The sequence below is a fragment of the Ammodytes marinus genome, assembly GCF_949987685.1.
Source record: "Ammodytes marinus genome assembly, chromosome: 4".
NCBI classification, from domain to species: domain Eukaryota; kingdom Metazoa; phylum Chordata; class Actinopteri; order Uranoscopiformes; family Ammodytidae; genus Ammodytes; species Ammodytes marinus.
Window position 1 is genome coordinate 14,313,856 of NC_137233.1, and position 18,866 is coordinate 14,332,721.

General features: G+C 39.8%; 1 protein-coding gene across 1 annotated transcript; it reads left to right on the top strand.

The window, feature by feature from the left end:
• The first annotated feature begins 1,036 nt into the window (after positions 1 to 1,036).
• Positions 1,037 to 8,422, top strand: LOC307248894 (transmembrane protein 263). The gene is made up of 3 exons (XM_080025434.1): positions 1,037 to 1,310; positions 3,203 to 3,290; positions 6,955 to 8,422. The coding sequence occupies exons 1-3, from the start codon at positions 1,302 to 1,304 to the stop codon at positions 7,239 to 7,241; spliced, it is 384 nt and encodes a 127-aa protein (XP_079881560.1). The 5' UTR covers positions 1,037 to 1,301; the 3' UTR covers positions 7,242 to 8,422.
• Positions 8,423 to 18,866: the final 10,444 nt, after the last annotated feature.

The following is an 18,866-nucleotide window of genomic DNA, read 5'->3' on the forward strand; positions in this document are numbered from 1 at the left end:
ACAGACAGAGCACACAGTGTTCCTCACACTGAAACACACTGTTGTAGGTGCTGGCCAGGAGATTGGGAGATTATGCAGGATCCATTCCGGAGCAGGATCCGGAGCTGCAACAACCGCCCTCATCCCACTTCCTTTCTTCACAATAAAAGCCGCAAAAATATTTGCTCGAAGTTTATTACAAAAATTAGAGTGGCATCATTCACTTTGGAATCAGATATCATTATATCAGTGATAGTTTCTATTTCAGTGTTGGAAAGTATATCGTGTTTTGCATATTCTATGACTTTATAGGCCTAGGGCCTACATCTACTCAAATATGCAAGAGAGCAAAATATTGTAGGCCTCCTTTTCTCTTTAGTAGCCTACATGTATTTGATCCCTTAAATTATTAAACATATTCAAAGTATTGATACAAAAAATGATCATAAAATGTAGTTTGACTTATTATTTATTAGGCCTTGAGCTAAGACTTTTTAAATTCTGATCTAAAATTCAACAAACATTTGTTTACCTCTATCAGCCGAAACATTAAAGCGATAAACACATTTATCAATATACATTATTCTGAAGTGGTCCATCTGTTAATGATTACTTTTAATTTAGTACTAACTAGGCTATATTGTGGATCTAAAATTTTGTTCTTTTACCTCAGTGAAACTCCTAATGCATTGAAGACTTTCTGCAATGTAACTGTCCATTTATCCACCTCTCAGCTTAGTGTTTTCTCATTATTCCTGCTGTCACTATTGTTTAGGAAATTTAATTAAAACATTTTTAATCAAAAGAAGTATGTTCCAGGGGCCCCCTATGAGAACCTCTTTGTATTAGTGTGAAATTCTGTGCCTTATCTAAAAAATGCTGAAACTGGTTAGGCCACCTCACCACTAAGAAGGGCTTTTACTTTAAACGGTCCTAAACGGAAGTTAAGTGTAGTGTAGTGTACTGCGTGTGTGTGTGTGTGTGTGCGTGCGCGTGCGTGCGTGTGTGTGTGTGCGCGTGCGTGTAGGCTATGTATGTACTGAAGGCGCCACGTCGGCAGAACCAGCAGGGTGAAAAGAGCTGCGTAGCTCTGCGTGTGTGCGAGGAGAAGTTAGACAGCAGCAGATTGATGCGATAAAGGGATAACAAAAATATAACCTAGCCATTAAAATAACGTGTAGAAGAAGAGGCAGTTAACAGACAAGGAGAAAGAAAAAAGAATTTATTCCCGTCAGAGTTTGGTTCGCTGGCTGAAACAGAAGAAGCTTCTACTGTCTCAAGTTTCTCTGCCAGGTGTGTTTGTGGGAGAAGCACTGGGAACAATGGTGAAGGTAAGGACTAACCAGCATCCTAATTCATGGTAAAATATGTGACAGGATGGTTCAAAAAACGGTTTAGATAACGGTTGTTTTTTTAACAGTAGGCTAGCCTTCACAAGTGAGAGGACTAGTTTTTTTCGACCAGGAGACGACGACGTGAGCGATGATGTTAAAATGTAATATAATTACAGTTTTCTTTTTGTATAAACCCTATTGGTGTTCCCCTTGGAATACGTGGCCTAGTTCCCTGTTTGTTTCAGTAAATATGTATTTCCCCCTCCAGTAGCATTAAAGGGAGGCGCCACTGCTTCTTGCAAATGTTACACAAACTCTTATCCAGCTGTGCCAAATTTAAAAAAATTATGTCCACACCTCATAGTGGCAAATGTTGTTAAATAACTTGCAGCCTGGTTCTTAACATTTTGTGGGTCACTTGCAAAACAATAAGAAATGAAAGGGTGGAGTGATAGTTTGTCGATAATTCATAGTAAATGGCATTAGAATTTTCGAATTAAGCGTCTGAAATTTGCAGTAACTAAAAGCCTCTGTGTCATTTAATAATCATAGTCATGGTTTAGTTGCTGCTCCTCACTTGTAGTAAGATGGAGGCATCGATTAATTCAAAGTGTCACAAGTCATAAAAAAGTTTGGACCACTGACCTAGTTTGATATGCGATGAGGTGGCTCTGCTCCTGCTCAGTGTAGCAGCCACCTGTTATGCATTTCTCATTCTTTATCAAAGAAAACGTAAAGCAAACACGAGCAGAAAAGTATGATAAGTTTTACCCTACAGTTTGCCCAGTTGTGATGTCACAACTGGGCAAGTTGTGACATCACAACTGGGCAAACTGTAGGGTTGGACAGTGAGACCATAAAACACTCCTTCTGCCTTTTCTCAGGCTAGGATGAACTGATTTCTAAAAAATTTGCACATTTATACTACATAGGATCTCAGAGTTCAATACACCTTCATATTCCCACTGGTGAAGAAGGCCTTTAAGTATGACTATTAGCCCAGCTGGCTAGATTACAGATTCATATCTGTAACTCAGTTGAAATAAATAAATCTTAGAAGGACAGAGAGTGAAAGAAGTTTGTTTCCTCATAAAATATGATTTGTTCTTGAACATGCAGAAAAACAAGAGCCGAAGATTCAAACCCACATCAGTACCTGCAATCTCAATGAGTTCCTGTGTTTTATGTTGAGCACTTTGTTATAACGGATTTGCCTTCAATACACATCGCTGACTCAGAGATAAATATTTCGTCTGTACATCAGTTTACTATCTATCTAGTGGCTTCTAGTAAGTGTTGTCATTATGAAGTTAGGGCTTGGTAGTAATACCTTATTTTCATGGCTACTTTGAGAAATATACACAATTTAAGACCGTCTTTCCTTTTAACAAAACAAACCACAGTTGAAAAATGTGATTTTAGATAAAATAAACAAAGAATAGTCAAACTGTGCAGCAGAGGCCTTGATATGCCTATTTTGAATTCCTTGTATGAGTCAAGCTAATCAAAAACATAGATCCTACATTTCCAAGATTGCAACTGAATCTTTTAATGACCCTCCCTGCATGGTGAACATCCACGTCTTTCAAGCTACAAAAACATGTAATTTGTATCGTAGGCTTTCTGTTTTAAGTTGGTCTGTAAGCTTATGTTGAAATAACTTTGATACATCATCAGAGTTATTTTACCGATTTTTACCAAGCTCCTCCAGGTGACCTTATTCATCAGTACAAACTATAATTGAAATGTCCTTTTTAAATTTCTGTAATGTGCAAAATTAAGTCAGATGAGGTATTTTGATGTTTTTAAAACTCAGTGCAATGATCACATATTGGTGTGTTGAGTTTTGATTTGCTGGTTGGTTTAATCTTGGTCTTGTGTTTTTCCAGGATGTGAACAACGTTAACGTGGAGCCTCAGCCTGGGACCAGCGTGGCCACGGACGAAGCTGAACCCGACTGCAGCCAGTCTACGGAGGGTAAGCAGTGGGTTCCCCAGGCTGCGGCTAAACGCTCAAACAACAGCAGATAATATGCTGCAATTCGTTTTCACTTGTTGCCTGCTGCTATTTCAGCAACCGTGGGTTCATCAGGGGAGTATGGATGTTTGTGTAAGAGTGGGTTGCAACTCCAACCTACTATTTGTGGCCTTACACTGGGTCCCTTTGCACCAGTTTAGTCCCCTGCTGCTGCTCTCCGCAAAAATCACTGTTGTTATTGGATGAAGCACAGTTCTGTTTTCAGCACACCTTTCGGTCCTGATGGCAGTTGACTCACCAGATGAACTAAAGAGATCAGACCATGAGGTAGTTGTTAAGAAAGCCTAGATTTAAAGATACAAGTCTGGTTATGTTGCAGCTTTGCATTGCATAATAGTACAATAGGATGGCAAGGTCAGTTAGTCCACCAATTTAATTCAGACTGAAATATCTCAACAAATGTTATATGGATTGCCATAAACTTTTGTACAGCCATTCATGGTGCCCAAAGGATTAACCCTAATCTTTGGTACTCCTCTGACTCTCTCTATAAGGCCACCATTAGGTCAAAGTTTTCATTTGTCCAAAGAAATAGTGCCCAATCAGGTAAAATATTTTTATATCCAATTAATGATGGGATGATAAAAGATTTTATCGCAATTTGTGATGCAATCTCTCATAATATGTTGATTGTGATATATTGATTTCACGCATCTTTCCAGTTATTCCTAAATTATGAACCTGTTTCCATGGATTAGGCTCAGCTTGCCCATTGTATCCCCCTCAAAAAAAGTTGTAATGTGTGTTTCACAAGACAAATATGTGTCCTATCTGCATTAAAAACACATTTGTTGTTTTTGTCCAAAAACCTTCAAAGCTAATCAGATTCTGACCCGCCTCAGAGGTACTGTGTCTTTATTTAAATGGTAAATGTTAGCATGCTAAAATGCTAAACTAAGATGGGGAACAGGTAAAGCATCATAGAGGCTAAAAAACATGTAATAATTTCCAAGTATCTCAAAGCACCACTGTGCCTACATACAGCCCCACAAAGCTGCTAGTGTTGCTGTAGAGTTCCTTCATTATGAACACACACACTGTAGTTTATTTTGACTCAATTTGTCTTGCTGCAGGAAATACTGTACTCGCTAGAGCAACTGAAAATAGTCCCCAACAAATGTAAATGATTTCCCTCGGTATGAGTAATGTTTGGTACTGTAGTACATCAGTGACCAGCTAATTTAGTAAAGTTCTTATCCTTTTGCAAAAGTGATCTGTTTGTAAAAGCTCACACTCCCTGATGGAGGCACAGATGGTGTAGAGAAGTCAGAAAGTGTTGAGACAGACTTAAAAGTTGTTCAATTGGGACGTTTCATGAGATTTCTTTACTATAAAGGCCTTTGCACACCGGGCGCGTTTTATTCGTGTGATTAATTTGTTAATTAAATAACTTATACAGAGTCAATACAAGCTTCCACACCAGCGCCGTAATTTCGCTTCGCGGTTTTGCGTCTTTTATTTTTTCGAAATGAGTTAGATTTTCTGGGATGTCGCTTCTTAAAGTGAGACGCGACAAAATTCACATTTCAAAACATTCGCTTTTACGTGGCGTTTATTCGCGTCGCGCCCGGTGTGCAAAGGCCTTAAGAAAGAAGTACAGTAATGGCGCTTTTCCACCGCAAATGTAGCTCGACTCAACTCAACTCGACTCAGTTTAACTTGGTTTGGTAGCAGCACGGGTCGTTTTCCACCGCAAATAGTACCTCCTGGACGTGGGCGGGGTCGTCATACAAAGGGGCAGAAAGCCTACTCCGGAGTCAAGTAGCAAAGCAGAAATTACGAGCAGTTGTTGCACTATTAACTGAACCAACCGCCAAAAACACGGATGAAAAATGTTTAAGAAAATACTCCAATTGTATCTGTTTGCTAAAAGAAGTAGAAGAATATTGCTACGGGCCGTTAAAAGGGAGGGTTTGTGTCCTGATGTGTGACTCTGCCACACAGTCGGCTGTAGGGATGCGTCACGTACATCCCTATGCACGTAAACACGGGCATGATAAAGTTGACTGTTAAGTGCTTGTTTCAGGATACGTGTTTTCAAATGCAAGCTGTGTCTCAGCCTGAATATTTTATTGAGGTAATCAATACAGTCCGAGGCTTGTAATGTAATCGCTCGCTATCATGTCTGTCCCAGCTGGCTGCTATCGGCTATTTAGCCTAGCTGCTATGTCTCCTCTCGTATGTTCAAAGTAACTTCTCCAACAGCCAACACAACTGGGTGAGCTTAGCGAATATATGGAAAGAAAAAAATCGGGTCTGTGATGCAAATCAAATGAAAGAGAGCCAAAGAAGGCTGCACGCGGCGAGACAAAATACACATAAAAGTCCCGGAGAGTTGGGTAGAATCATGGGGAGAATAATCAACAGAATGAAGCCGGCAGACGGCCGGCCACTGATTGGCCAGACGGTAGTCTCTGGCCAATCAGCCGCCGGCCGCCTGCCGACGTCACCTTTTAGCATCGGCTCAGCTCGCTTGGACCCTAGAGCAAGGCGATACTAAAAAAGCAGCCGCTAGCAGGTACCAGGTACCATGAAATTGCGGTGGAAACGCCAAAAATGTGAGTCGAGTCGAGTTGAGCTGATACCATGGGGTGGAAAAGCGCCATAAGGTTTTAACCTTCAAATAATCTCCATGAGGGGGTATACAGTAGGGGTGGGAATCTCTTGGCACCTCTCGATTCCGATTCAGAGGTCAACGATTCGATTCAAAATCGATTATCAATGCATCCCGATGCAATTTTTTTTTTACCTACATACCCTTGTGTGATTTTCAAAAATATATTTATATAAACATCTGAGTTTGCTACTCAGAGTTTGCTAATCACTTCCTACTTTTGTGATGATCATTAAATACAATTAACAGATGAATTGCCTTCTCTAATATTGTATTAGAGAAAAAGCTTTTCACAATTATGACTTTCTAAGAACAGTGCAATAATCAATGTAGCTTGCATTTCACACAATATGGAAGTATGTAAAAACTAAACCAATTCACTTTAATTTTCTTTCTACTCTTGTAAATCATGTTTCTATAGGATTTCTATTCTATTATTTTCTATGTCATTTCAACACATTGTGCAAAAAGTATGCCTTGGAATTCAGCTCTCATACAAAAACGTAAACAGACACAAAGCCAGTGCAGGTCATATGGGTTTGCTGCTCTCAGCCCTTTTGTCGCCACTTTTAACAACTCGCACTTGTGTGGTGTGCCTGCGCAGTGGCGCAGTACATACTAGTATTAAATACTATATATTTTTTTTTAAATCGATTATTAACTTTTCTGAATCGATTCGGAATCGTTCGAGAGAGAATCGCGATGCTTCGGAGAATCGATTATTTTTCCCACCCCTAGTATACAGTAACAAAGCTGTTTTGATTAATTGGTTTGTTGATTTTATTTCCCTGTTCACTGAAGCTACCAGAAATTCTTCTATGGTTATCGATTACAGTTTGATAGCTTTTAGATTCTCTATAAAAGATACCTGGCAGTTTTTTTTATGTCTCAGACACTTTCCAGAAATGGAGAAGTATGTACAGTATGTTAGTATTTATGATAGAAGAAAAAACTTAATATTGTGATGCTTCATGTATGTCTGTTTTTTAGATTCCGGTAAAGACCATGTGGTGGCTACCCCTGGCATGATGTGGCGGGTGACAGGTGGCCTCTTCAATGTCACAAAGGGCGTTGTCGGCGCGGCAGTAGGCGGGGTGGTCTGGGTGGGCGGCAAGAGCCTGGAGCTCGGCAAGTCGGCCGTCACCACGGTGCCCTCCATGGGGGTGGGGCTGGTGAAGGGCGGGGTGTCTGCTGTGGCCGGGGGCGTCTCCTCAGTGGGCTCGACGGTAGCCAGCAAAGTCCCGTTCACAGCCAAGAGGAAAGACAAGGCAGAGTGATGGAGAGGAAGGTGCAGACGAAGATGATTGATGTTGTTGTTGATGATGATGATGATGATGATGATGATGATGATGATGATGGACTTGCCCCGCCCTGAGCCAACAGAGAGAAGGCTGTCAGCTGATCTCTGTCTGCCAATCAAACTCTACAGTGCCTTCCGATACCTTTCTTACGGTTTTCAACATGGTAGTCTTGTCACCAAACAGATGTAGACTTTGTTGCAAATACTACATTGAGTACATCAAAATTAATTAATACTACAATACCATGGCAACCCAGCATTCCAAGAAACGTTTAGTCACTGAAGCGCTTCATAAAAATGTTCCTCATCTGACTTGGGGGTGGGATTTGTATGTCTGGAAGTGCATGTCTGGCACCAGGCAGACTATATGGACTGGGATCCACTTAAGCACATGGTGGACAATGAATCATTTTATCTGTTTACAAGGCTGGGCTGTTCCAGTCCTGTTTCCTTTCACTCTTTCAAATCTACACATATTTGGTGAATTATGATGCTGACTTTTAGTGTATTTTTCTGCAAAGGTATTGAAGTACTATTGAAATCTGTCTGTCTGTCTGTCTGTCTGTGTGTGTGTGTGTGTGTGTGTGTGTGTGTGTGTGTGTGTGGGGAAGAAAATAAAATGTCCCAGTGTTGGAAGCGAGGAATCAACTTTTTCCTTCTACAGCCTTCACTGTGTCTGACCTCCTTTTGGAAGAGCCCGGGGCGCAGCCTTGGATCTGCATGTAGGAAAACATGCATATCTGAAAACTGGATACAATCATGTACAATAACACTGGGCTCAGGCCTTTTCCATAGCTATATTATTTTTGAAAAGTTGTGTTCTCACTATGTGTGAAATGTTAAACAGCTGGACCTTGACTTTAAAAAAAAAAGAACTTTGGAAAACATTCAGCAGTATTTGATTCATCAATGGTTGTTTGAGAGAAAAAGTGCCTGAGGTTGCCAGAACTGTTCATTCAGTAAGGGTTGAAGTGCACCTTTATCAGAAGGTGAACACTGTGCTGTAGTACAGGCAACATTTGTGAAAGTTTACATAGAATATCAGCATTTCAATGCAACGTTTTGAGTGTGAGCTGTTGCTGATGGGACTAAACTATGTGAATGTCTTGTATGTTTTTTTTTCTTTTTTCTCAATATATCAATAAAATAGTTTGGAAGGTTTAAGCTGCATTGTGAGGTTTTCTTGTACATAAACTAAAGTTATGTTTTTAAAAACGCATGATGTGTTAAATTACGTTAGGTTAGTTAAGTGTTTTAGCTTCCGATTGAATTGAAAACCTTTATTTATACAAACTCGAAAGGCATTGAGGTTCCCCTCATTTACAACGCCGACGAGCGCACAACAACAACAATAACAACAGAGTGACAGAATAAAACAGAGAAACACAAAATCCTAGCAAGATAAAAAAGATCAAAAGAAATAAAGAATTACAATAAAAGAGCTTAAAAAATTCAGTTAAAACAAATGCAGTGGTGATGGTGAAAATCAGAAATCATAGATTTAAAAGAAGAAAAAGTGGGGAGAATGGTCATATTGAAGTTGCTCTGAAGGGCATTCCAAGAGGTGGGGGCACTATAGCTAAAAGCAGTTGTTCCCAGCTTAGAATGAGCTCCAGGAACCTTTAAAAGCAGCAGCTCACTGGATCGGGTATTAAAAGACTGAGAGTTCCAGTCGAGCATAGCTGATAAATAGGGTGGCTGTTTACCAATTAAGGATTTAAAAATAAATAAAAACCAATGTAACTCACGTCTCAATGACAGGGATGTCCAGCCGACTTTTTCATACAGGGAACAGTGATGAGTTTTAAAGGAATCGCCTGTAATGAATCTAAGGGCGCACTCACACTAGTGCCGTTTGCCTGTTCCGTGCTCAGCACGATTCAGCACGATTCCCCCCCCTCCCCACTCCCCCCGCAGGCCCGTGCTCACACTGCTGGTGGCCTGGGCACACTTGCACCTTGCCTACGTCACCGTGCGCGTTTAGGATTTGGAGCTTAGTCTACTTGTAGGCTATACGACTGTTTGTGAATATTTTCATCCGGCCAAATTTGCATCAAATATTCCACTTCCACATTAGAGCAACGAGAATCCTTAAGCTATTGTTTTTTTTTTAAATGTAGCCTTGACGTAATAGGTCGCGGTGGACAGTCTCATATTTGTGCAGCACGCTGTTTATTATTAATATAACGGCCCGTCATCAGACCATATGTATCCGGATGGTTTTGTACACATCGATCGCTCCATCAAATCCAAGTCAGAACTTTTTGTATGGGCAGAGATCGTTTTTTTAAGTGTCTTTATAAAGTTTCTTGTTAAACCTTAGTGTAGGCTATACTGTTTCCTTATCACCGGGCCGCGGTGTGTTGTTTTGGGTGCGTCTCCACCGCCATGCGTAAATGCAGTTATGACAGCTGACGGGAGGAAAAAGAAAAAAAATCATCTGACGAACGTGAGTAAACACGAAAACCTTTTTGCTGTGCTTTCTGAGCCGACCTAATTAGCTCTCTCCCTCTTTTATTAGCCCACACCTAGGCTTACACACACGTTAATTCTCACACATTATAGCTACAAGTCCAAGTGTTGGGCAATTCTGGTGCCGACTAAGGCAGCGGACGTTAACGGACAATGCATCCTTAATAAATTCACGTCAGGAACGCCGCCTGTGCGCTTGCTTGTGCGCGTGTCATCTCATTAGCATCTGTACTTTGGCCACGGCACACCTCTCCCAGGTGGCCGTGGCCAAGGGGCTGTTCCGTGCTGGAATATGGTTGGCGTGGTCACACTAGGCCAAACGTTCTAGACTTTAGTATGCTAATAAGCTTTGGCACGGGGCCGCGGCCCTAGTGTGAGTGGCCCCTAAGGGCTGAATGGTACACCGAGTCAAGGGGTTTTAGGGCAGTAGCAGAGGCATGTCTATAAACTATATCTCCATAATCCAACACTGATAAAAACACTGCTTCGATTACCCTTTTCCTACAAATTTTTGGGAAACTTGATCTGTTCCGATATAAAAAAACAATTATTTGACGAGATTTGAGAACAAGTTTGTCAATATGGGGTTTAAAAGTGAGCTTCTCATCTAGCCAGATACCAAGGTACTTATATTCAGAGACTTTTTCGATCAAAGAACCGTTTACAGCATAGATGCATGCACTGTTGTCCAATTCTCTAGCCCTAGAGAACAACATGAATTTAGTTTTAGTCTGGTTAAGGACAAGTTTAAGTGAAATAAGAGCATTCTGAAGAGCATTAAAGGACAGTTGCAGATTCTCAATAGCTGACTTTGCAGAGTCAGCAACACAGTACAAAATGGTGTCATCAGCATATAAATGGATTTGACAACCACTGACAAGAGACACAATATCATTGATGTAGATGGTGAATAGCACCGGACCTAAAATTGAACCTTGTGGAACACCTTTGGTTATGGGTAAGAAACCAGATTGGATATTACCTAGCTTCACACATTGAGATCGGTCAGAAAGGTAATTACTGAACCAGCTACACGCATTTTCACTAAGACCAATGTTAGCCAATTTATCTAATAGTAAAGAATGGTCTACTGTATCAAAGGCTTTACTGAGATCAATAAAGAGGGCAGCACAGTGTTTACTATTATCTAAGGCAGAGACAATATTGTTAGTAACCAGAGTGATGGCAGAGATAGTGCTATGGTTAGTTCTAAAACCAGATTGGTGAACAGATAAAATAGTGTGACTTGAGAGAAATGTTTTCAATTGGTTATTAATAAGGGAGAATAAATGGCTGTTGCTCTTTCAAAATGAATGGGCACGAACAGTGCTAACCTACCAATGACTATCCGTTCAACAATTTTGCCACACAGTGACCATATACACAGTCCATCCATATACTGTACTAGGTTTCCACTTTCACACCAAAATGAACCAAGAGTCAGTTCCAGGCTGGTGTTGGGGTCAGTTCAAAACTGGTTACAGCCTTATCCCAGTTATGAACCGGTTGGTTTCACATCGACCGGAGACAGCCATGGAGCCGGTGTTGTGCCGAATTCCCACTCCCCCGCAGGATCCCACTCCCCTACGTATTGCTACTTGTAGTTTGGGGGGGGGGGATTTTCGGCAGGTATGAAAAACAGTGTTGCCAAAATCCTACTCCCCTTCTAACTTTTACATTCATGCAACTAGTATCAAAAGCTTTTTATGGCACACTCTACAGGGCATGAGGAGCCAATTCACACATTACCCTCATTTCGATAATAGGACAGTGTAGCACAACATCGACATCAACATCGTTTTTCAAGTGCAGCTCCAAAGTACGTCTATTTTCGTGAGACAATCATTCGGACTTTACGAGTAGCACGACATACAAATCGTATAGGCTCTCAAGTGCAGCACAACATAACTTGTATTTTGATGAACCATGAATTAAATAGCCTACTAACAGTTTCCTCAAAGCCTACGAATCGCCTCGGAGGGGAGTGGGATCCTGCGGGGGAGTGGGAATTCGGCACAACACCGCAGTGTTGCCAACTCTTCAGTAAGGAAAGTAGCTATTGGCTGTCCAAAAAGTCGCTAGAAGTCGCCAGATGACGTCATCACCTAATTTGCATATTCGTAGATGACGTCATCGCCTAATTTGCATATTTGTAGACAGGGGTTTTATACAGTAATATTTGAATAGATGAGGTTCTAGTGTTATGAACGTGACTATCGCATAAACAACCAACGTGGTAATGTTAAGTCTAGCAGTAATCATACATGCTCATGGTTAGAAAAGCACTGCATAACATTTTGAATTGCACTACTCGTAGACCGTAGAAGAGGTGCGAAAAGCTGCTAACTGCTAATAGTGATGCTAACGGAACACGAGCGGAGAGGTGTATCTCCTGCTCTGACCGCAGCTGGGAGGGGCTGCTGCGCAAGGACCGGGCCGTCTGTCAATGCTCTGTGACGGGGGACGGGCCGGGAAGCTCCCGCTGCTCGTTGAGAAGCGTTAAAAGTGATATTTGCTTCGGCGAAAAAGTCACCAATAACTCCAGAAAAGAAGCTAGATTTGTCGCTTGTCGCTTTTTTGAAAAAAAGTCGCCAAAGGGGTCTGAAAAGTCGCTAAATCTAGCGACAAAGTCGCTAAGTTGGCAACACTGCAACACCGGCAAGAGAGCAACGTCATGACGTCACTGTAAACGTGTGTGTACGTCACCCGACGCCGCTGCTCTTGTGGCTAACGCTAAAGCTACCGCTAGCTTTAAGCACAACAACAGCGGCGAATACGTCTTATTTTTACACTTGTTGGCTCTCGCTTTGCTTTCTTAAGCAAACAGGACCCATACAGCGTATTCTCGCCGGTCAATTTGATCGCTACGTTCGGTAATTATGTTATGTTTACGTCTCGTAGTAGCGGTGTTTTTAAATATGGCGGGCATGAGGTTTGAGTTGCTCTGGTTGGTCAGGATAATCCCTCCCCCAACCGTTCGCGCAAGCAGTTCTTATCAAACCCTGCTCAATCCTGGGGTATGAGTTCCCCCGGTTTTTACGGCCCGGAGCAGGCTCTCTGGCGGTGTGAAACCAAAACACTGGCTCTAACTCCGAACAAGCCCAGAACTAGCTCCGATTTTGCGGCGGTGTGAAAGGCCTATTTGTCTTGGTAGTATCTGTTTCTCACCAAAATGCATTGAGTGTATCCTTGAAAAACACTAACAGACTTTGTTGATTTAAAGTCACACATTTCTCACAGTTCATATCCATGTTTGCATTCGTGTAGTTTTCACTGTAGTGTATAAGATACTGTGCAGTAGTATTGCATTAATTGAATAAAGCTAGCTATATCTACAGTCCACAGGAGATGAGGAGCTTGATGTCTACAGGCCGGGAAGTACTTCCTGTGGTGTATCTTGATTGGTGGTGTCAAACATACGGCCCGCGGGCCGGATCCGGCCCGCGAGATGATTTAATCCGGCCCGCGACTTGTAGGGCACACATTTATGAGCATTTCAAAAAAAAAAGTAAGTCTCTAGCCCATTCCTGTGAGGAGATATGAATTTTTAAAGAAATAACCAAAATGCTCACTCCAGCCGCTAGGGGGCAGCCAAAATTTTAAAAAGCACATTTTAGCAACGTGGGAAATGGTAAATGGCAATCTTGCTTCACCGCTATTAATGTTTCCTCCAGTGCTTTATGGCAAAGTAAAAACCAAAAAAAAAAGATATATTGTGGCGTGTAGAGACGGGAGTCGGAGGCGGAGTGTCAAAAGACGGAGCTAACTGCTTTAATGACATAAATACACTTGTCGAGTAACAACAACGGAGCAGACAGTCAACTCTCTTGATAGTCTCAAAACGCCAACAAGACAAAACAGGAAATTCCCCCAGTCATAACAGTTCCCCCGGAACCCCGGAACTTCAGTTCCATAGGTGAATTATGTAAGATCACTACAATATATATATTTTTAGTGCTGAACAATTAATGTACTAGCAAGCGCGATGTGTCCGCGGCTCTGCACACGCGAAACGAGCAGGAGCATACTAGTGTAGGCCTACAAGATTTATTTCCTAATTTTCCATGCTGCTTTATTTTTATGTTTTAAATTGGGACAAACGAATTCCAAAACAACAAATAACTTCTGTATTTAAAAATAAATCAAAACAGTAGAAGTTGCACTTTTATTTAATTGTATTTTGTACTGTCTGCATGTTTGCACAAAATGTGTCCCTGTACATATAGTAAACAAAATTGGACAACTGTAAGGTCAGTGCCTGTTGTATTTGTGTATTCAAATAAACAGTTGTTTATTTCATTAGTGCGTATATTGGCATCTTTGAGCAAAATACCCCCAAAATTTTTGCTGCGGCGCTTCGCGCCGCACCTCCTATTCCCATGGCCAGCAGCAACCTTTACTTAGACATTTCCTGGGGGGTACAGAGATCCCTTGTGATCCATGATAATGTAGGTTACAAATGTAGGCTGAGTGATAAAGCATATTACTGAAAAACAAAGCTAGAGATTTGGAGTTGACATATGTACGTTATGTTGCCATTATTTTACTGGTCCGGCCCACTTGAGATCAGAGAGGCTGTATGTGGCCCTCGAACCAAAATGAGTTTGACACCCCATTCTTGATGAAGATAGTCTTCCACTTCCATGGAGTGGGTGGGAGACCAAGGTTGCGTTCCGAATCGCATACTCTTTCTTTTTTCTATTCTACATACTACACCCGACGATACAAATAATCTAGTTAAGATGCAGTAGGCATACTATTGGGACATACTTTTACTCTTTTATTTCATCATATCATTGCGCCTTGATCTTGCCTCATGCTTTTATATCTGTCGCATCCCTGTTTTTTTTTTTTTTTACATTTTATTGACAATAAGCAATACAACAGCCTATAGAACTGGCCGATAGGCCTATATAAAAGTACAGATACAAAAATAAAAGATGCAGCATTGCATTAAATAAAAATATTATTTATTCTAAAAATAAGAAAGCTATCAAAACACTTTATATATGTCATTTATATAATATTTTTATTTAATGCAATGCTGCATCTTTTATTTTTGTATCTGTACTTTTTTGTTTCAATTTCAAAGACACTAAATAGAGGTTTCTGATTTGAGTACTTGGATTTGTGAATATGCCATTTAGCTAACAAAATCATAAGGTTTATAATAAAATATTGGTTTGCTTGACTAGGGGTGTAATTGAAGAAACCGAACAATACATGTTCAAAACAAAGGGAAAACTTGGGGTCAATGAAACGAGTGATAAAAGTGCAAATATCTTTCCATAAATGATTTGAATGGGAACAGTTCCAAAATAAATGTGTTACATCTTCAGGGTACATATTACAAAATGAGCAATTGACATCTATATCTAATTTAAATAATTGCAAAAATATTTTAGAGGGATAGTAACGGTGTATAATCTTAAAAGATACCTCTTTCATTTTGTTAGTGATCAAAAATTTAGATGGTATAGTCCAGATTTTCTTCCAATTAAGGTCAGATACACAATTATTCCAGTAGGCAACTACATATGGGACAGAGACTATATAATTTTGGAACAATGATCGTATTCCACAATTATTGTTACGTGTTCCAGGGGAGAAACAAACCTTACCAACTGCAGACTCGGTAGGGTCAAGAGGTAGTAAGGTTGGCTTAACCCCTGCTGTACTTCTTAGAAGCATCACAACTCCTGTAGGGATTGCATCCATGACAATAGCAAAGTCCCTTGGAGGAATTGGAATACCATACTCCATAAAAAATTCCTGATATGACATTGAAAAACCATTACAGTCGAGCAGTTGGCTGACCAGGTGTAAATCATGTGCAAACCAGTTCTCAAAAAATAAAGACTTGTTCTTGTACAATATGTCTCTGTTATTCCATATATAACATCTTTGAGGAGAGAAATTATGTTTATAAATCATAGACCATAAGAGAAGCATCTGCTTGTGAAAGTTGGACAATTTTGTAGGGATTTTCTCAATATTATAATTACAGAATAAAACGAAATGAAGGCCCCCTAATTTGGAGAAGATAAAGTTAGGAATGAAATTCCAAATTGAAAACGGATTCTTTATAGGGGAGAGTGGCCTAAGTTGTGCAACTTTTCACTCAAAGTGACTTTAAAGTAAGGCCTTGACAGTAAAGTCTCCAACTCAAATATGTACATATATTTCAGGGTGTTGTGCATCCCTGGCAATAAAAACTTTGGATCTGGAATAAACTGTTGAAGAAATATAGCTTTCGGAAAAAAAGTTGTCTTGATGCACAACTTGCCCCCGGTGTGGTGTAAGTTGTGCGGTTGGAGAGAATACCATGGGGTGAATTGTGCCATTGATATATATCTATATATATTATATATATATATATATATATATATATATATATATATATATATATATATATATATATATTCTATATTTACAAAGCCTTGTCCGGGAAGCTTCCTCGTTATTTAACAGAAATGCTACAAATTTCAGATGGACTTTATCAGACCCGCTCCACTGACATGCTTATGCTTTATGTCCCACAAGCCCGGTCTGAGCTGGGAAAGACAGCTTTTAGCTTCAGTGCCCCTGACTCCTGGAACAACTTACAGCAACAAATTAAACTAAATAACTTCATATCCTTTAACCAATTTAAACAAACTATCTTAAATCTGCCAAACTCTACCTGTAACTGTTTTAATTAGGCTATATTGTACTTTCACCCATTTCATTTTAATTGCTGCCACTCTTCACCACTGTGTAAATGTTTCAATTGTTTTTCTCTTCACCTGTTGTTGTGTATTTGATGTATTTGCATTGAATATTGTTTATGTATTGTTGTTTTTCCTTTGAATTTGTTTGAACTCGACGCAATTGTAAATGAGGGTCACCCCTCAATTGGTCTCTCGAGGATAAATAAAAGTTAAATAAATAAATAAATAAATAAATATCTCATAAACTGTAATGCAAGACAAATCCATTCGACAATCACTTATTTAAGGTGTATTTAAAGTAAATAGTTGACAAAGATTGAAGGACAATTTTCTTAAACAAGGCCTAGCAGATCTAATGGTTTTACCTGCAAAGCTCACAATGACAAAGTCACCATCATCATCTTTCTGGCCATCTGAACTCTCATCAGTGGTGTCATTAAGTGGAATTGAGATGTCACTCTCTTCTGAGCTACTGTAGACAATCACTTTCTTTTGGTGACCAGCATATACAGCCATGCCACTGGCACAACTCTCAGAAATGTACTTTGCACTAGTTGCTCCGTGCTTGTGGAACCAACTGCCACCTGACAAATGTGATTCCCCTACATTTCTGCCTTTAAATCAAGGCTCAAAACCCATATGTACACCCTGGTGTTTCCTTCCCATTAACTATCTTACCTCTGCACTACTATCTGTGTTTATGTGGATGTATGGGCTTTACGTCTTTTATTTTGATTATTGTTATTTTACCTTCATTGTTTACCTACTGAATGCACTATGTACAGCACTTTGGACAGTGCAAACTGTCATAAATGTGCTTTTATAAATACATTTTACTTACTTACTTACTTATAACTCACCCAGGCCCTTTGGCACAAATCACCCCAATCCCAGAAATTTGGATAATAACCATGAAGCAGCAATTTAGGGCTGACGTCGTGCTAACTGTATAGACTCAAAATGTAGCATACCAAAGCACTAAAACATGTGTCAAATGTTTTCAAACTTGTCTATAATTGTTCAGACACAATAATCAAAAAACCTTGATCATGGAAATTTTACTTTGAAAGGCAAAACACAGTTTTTTGACCTTAAATGTGCTTATATCTTATTCCTTGTGTCTCCCTTCTTTACAGGATGAGTCAAATGGATGGCTCTTCTTAAATATGTGGTCACATTTCCAATTTCTTCCACAGTTTTCTAGAAACAAGGGGTTTCACAACTTCCAAAATGCACAACTTAGGCCACTCTCCCCTAATTAGTTTTAGCCAGTTAATTTTGAAAGTGTAATTTAAGGTTGAAAAATCAAGGAAGTTAAGGCCGCCCTTATCATACGGGTTCATTATCACAGCATTTTTAATATAATGGCTTTTATTCCTCCAAATACAATTAAATAAAATGTTGTCAATTTGTGTAGAAGTCTTTTTGTTTACATCCAAGGACAGAGCTGCATAAGTGAGCCGGGAGATGCCCTCAGCCTTGGTAAGAAGGATTCTACCTCTGACTGATAGGTCTCGCTGTAACCATTGATTTAACCTTTTTTTAGTTTTGTCAATAATAGGGTTGAAGTTTAAACCTCATCTGGAATCTCTATCTTTGGTAATAACAACTCCTAGATATGTTATAGAGTCCTTTACAGGAATATTACATATAGACGGTAGATCGCAATTCTTAAGAGCAAGCAATTCACATTTTTTAAGGTTTAAATTTAGCCCGGAAGCAATGGAGAAAGTTTTAATTAAATCAATGGTTATAGGTATCTGAGAGGCATCCCTTAAAAAAAAGTGTTGTATCATCAGCCAGCTGACTGATGATGACCTCACCATCAGCTATTGAGATACCTTTAAGTGGACTAAGCTTTATGGATTCAGTGAGTAGTTGTTGAGTACAAAGTAAGAAGAGGTAGGGGGAAATTGGACACCCTTGTCTAACACCATGATTTAAAAAGAATCTAGAGGAAGTACCAGCATGTAATTTAATTGAACAGTTTCCATTTTTGTACATAGTTTTGATTGCATTGTTAAAATATGAACCAAATCCAAATTTCTCTCAGGCATGGAAGATAAATGTATCCTCAATTGTATCGAAAGCCTTCTGAAAATCTAAGAAAAGAATAAAACTTTCATCTAAACATAAATCTGAATAGTCAATTAAGTCAAGAACTAGTCTGACATTATTGGAAATGTGTCTGTGTCTCATAAAACCTGACTGGCACTCATCGATAATATGATCCAAAACAGTTTTAATCCTTTTTGCAAATATCTGTGCAAACACTTTATAATCATTATTAGTTTATTTATTATTCTTTCGGACAATTCCACACAATACACAATTTTCTCTTGCAAATATTCATACATCATACTTTGTGTTGTCCGAAGGGAGACGGAAGAAGCCAAAGGCTTATCAGGTCCCGCCCCCAT

Coding starts and splice junctions, on each gene's coding strand:
- LOC307248894 (XM_080025434.1), top strand. Junction 3,291..6,954: donor CTGCAGCCAGTCTACGGAGG/GTAAGCAGTGGG, acceptor TCTGTTTTTTAG/ATTCCGGTAAAGACCATGTG.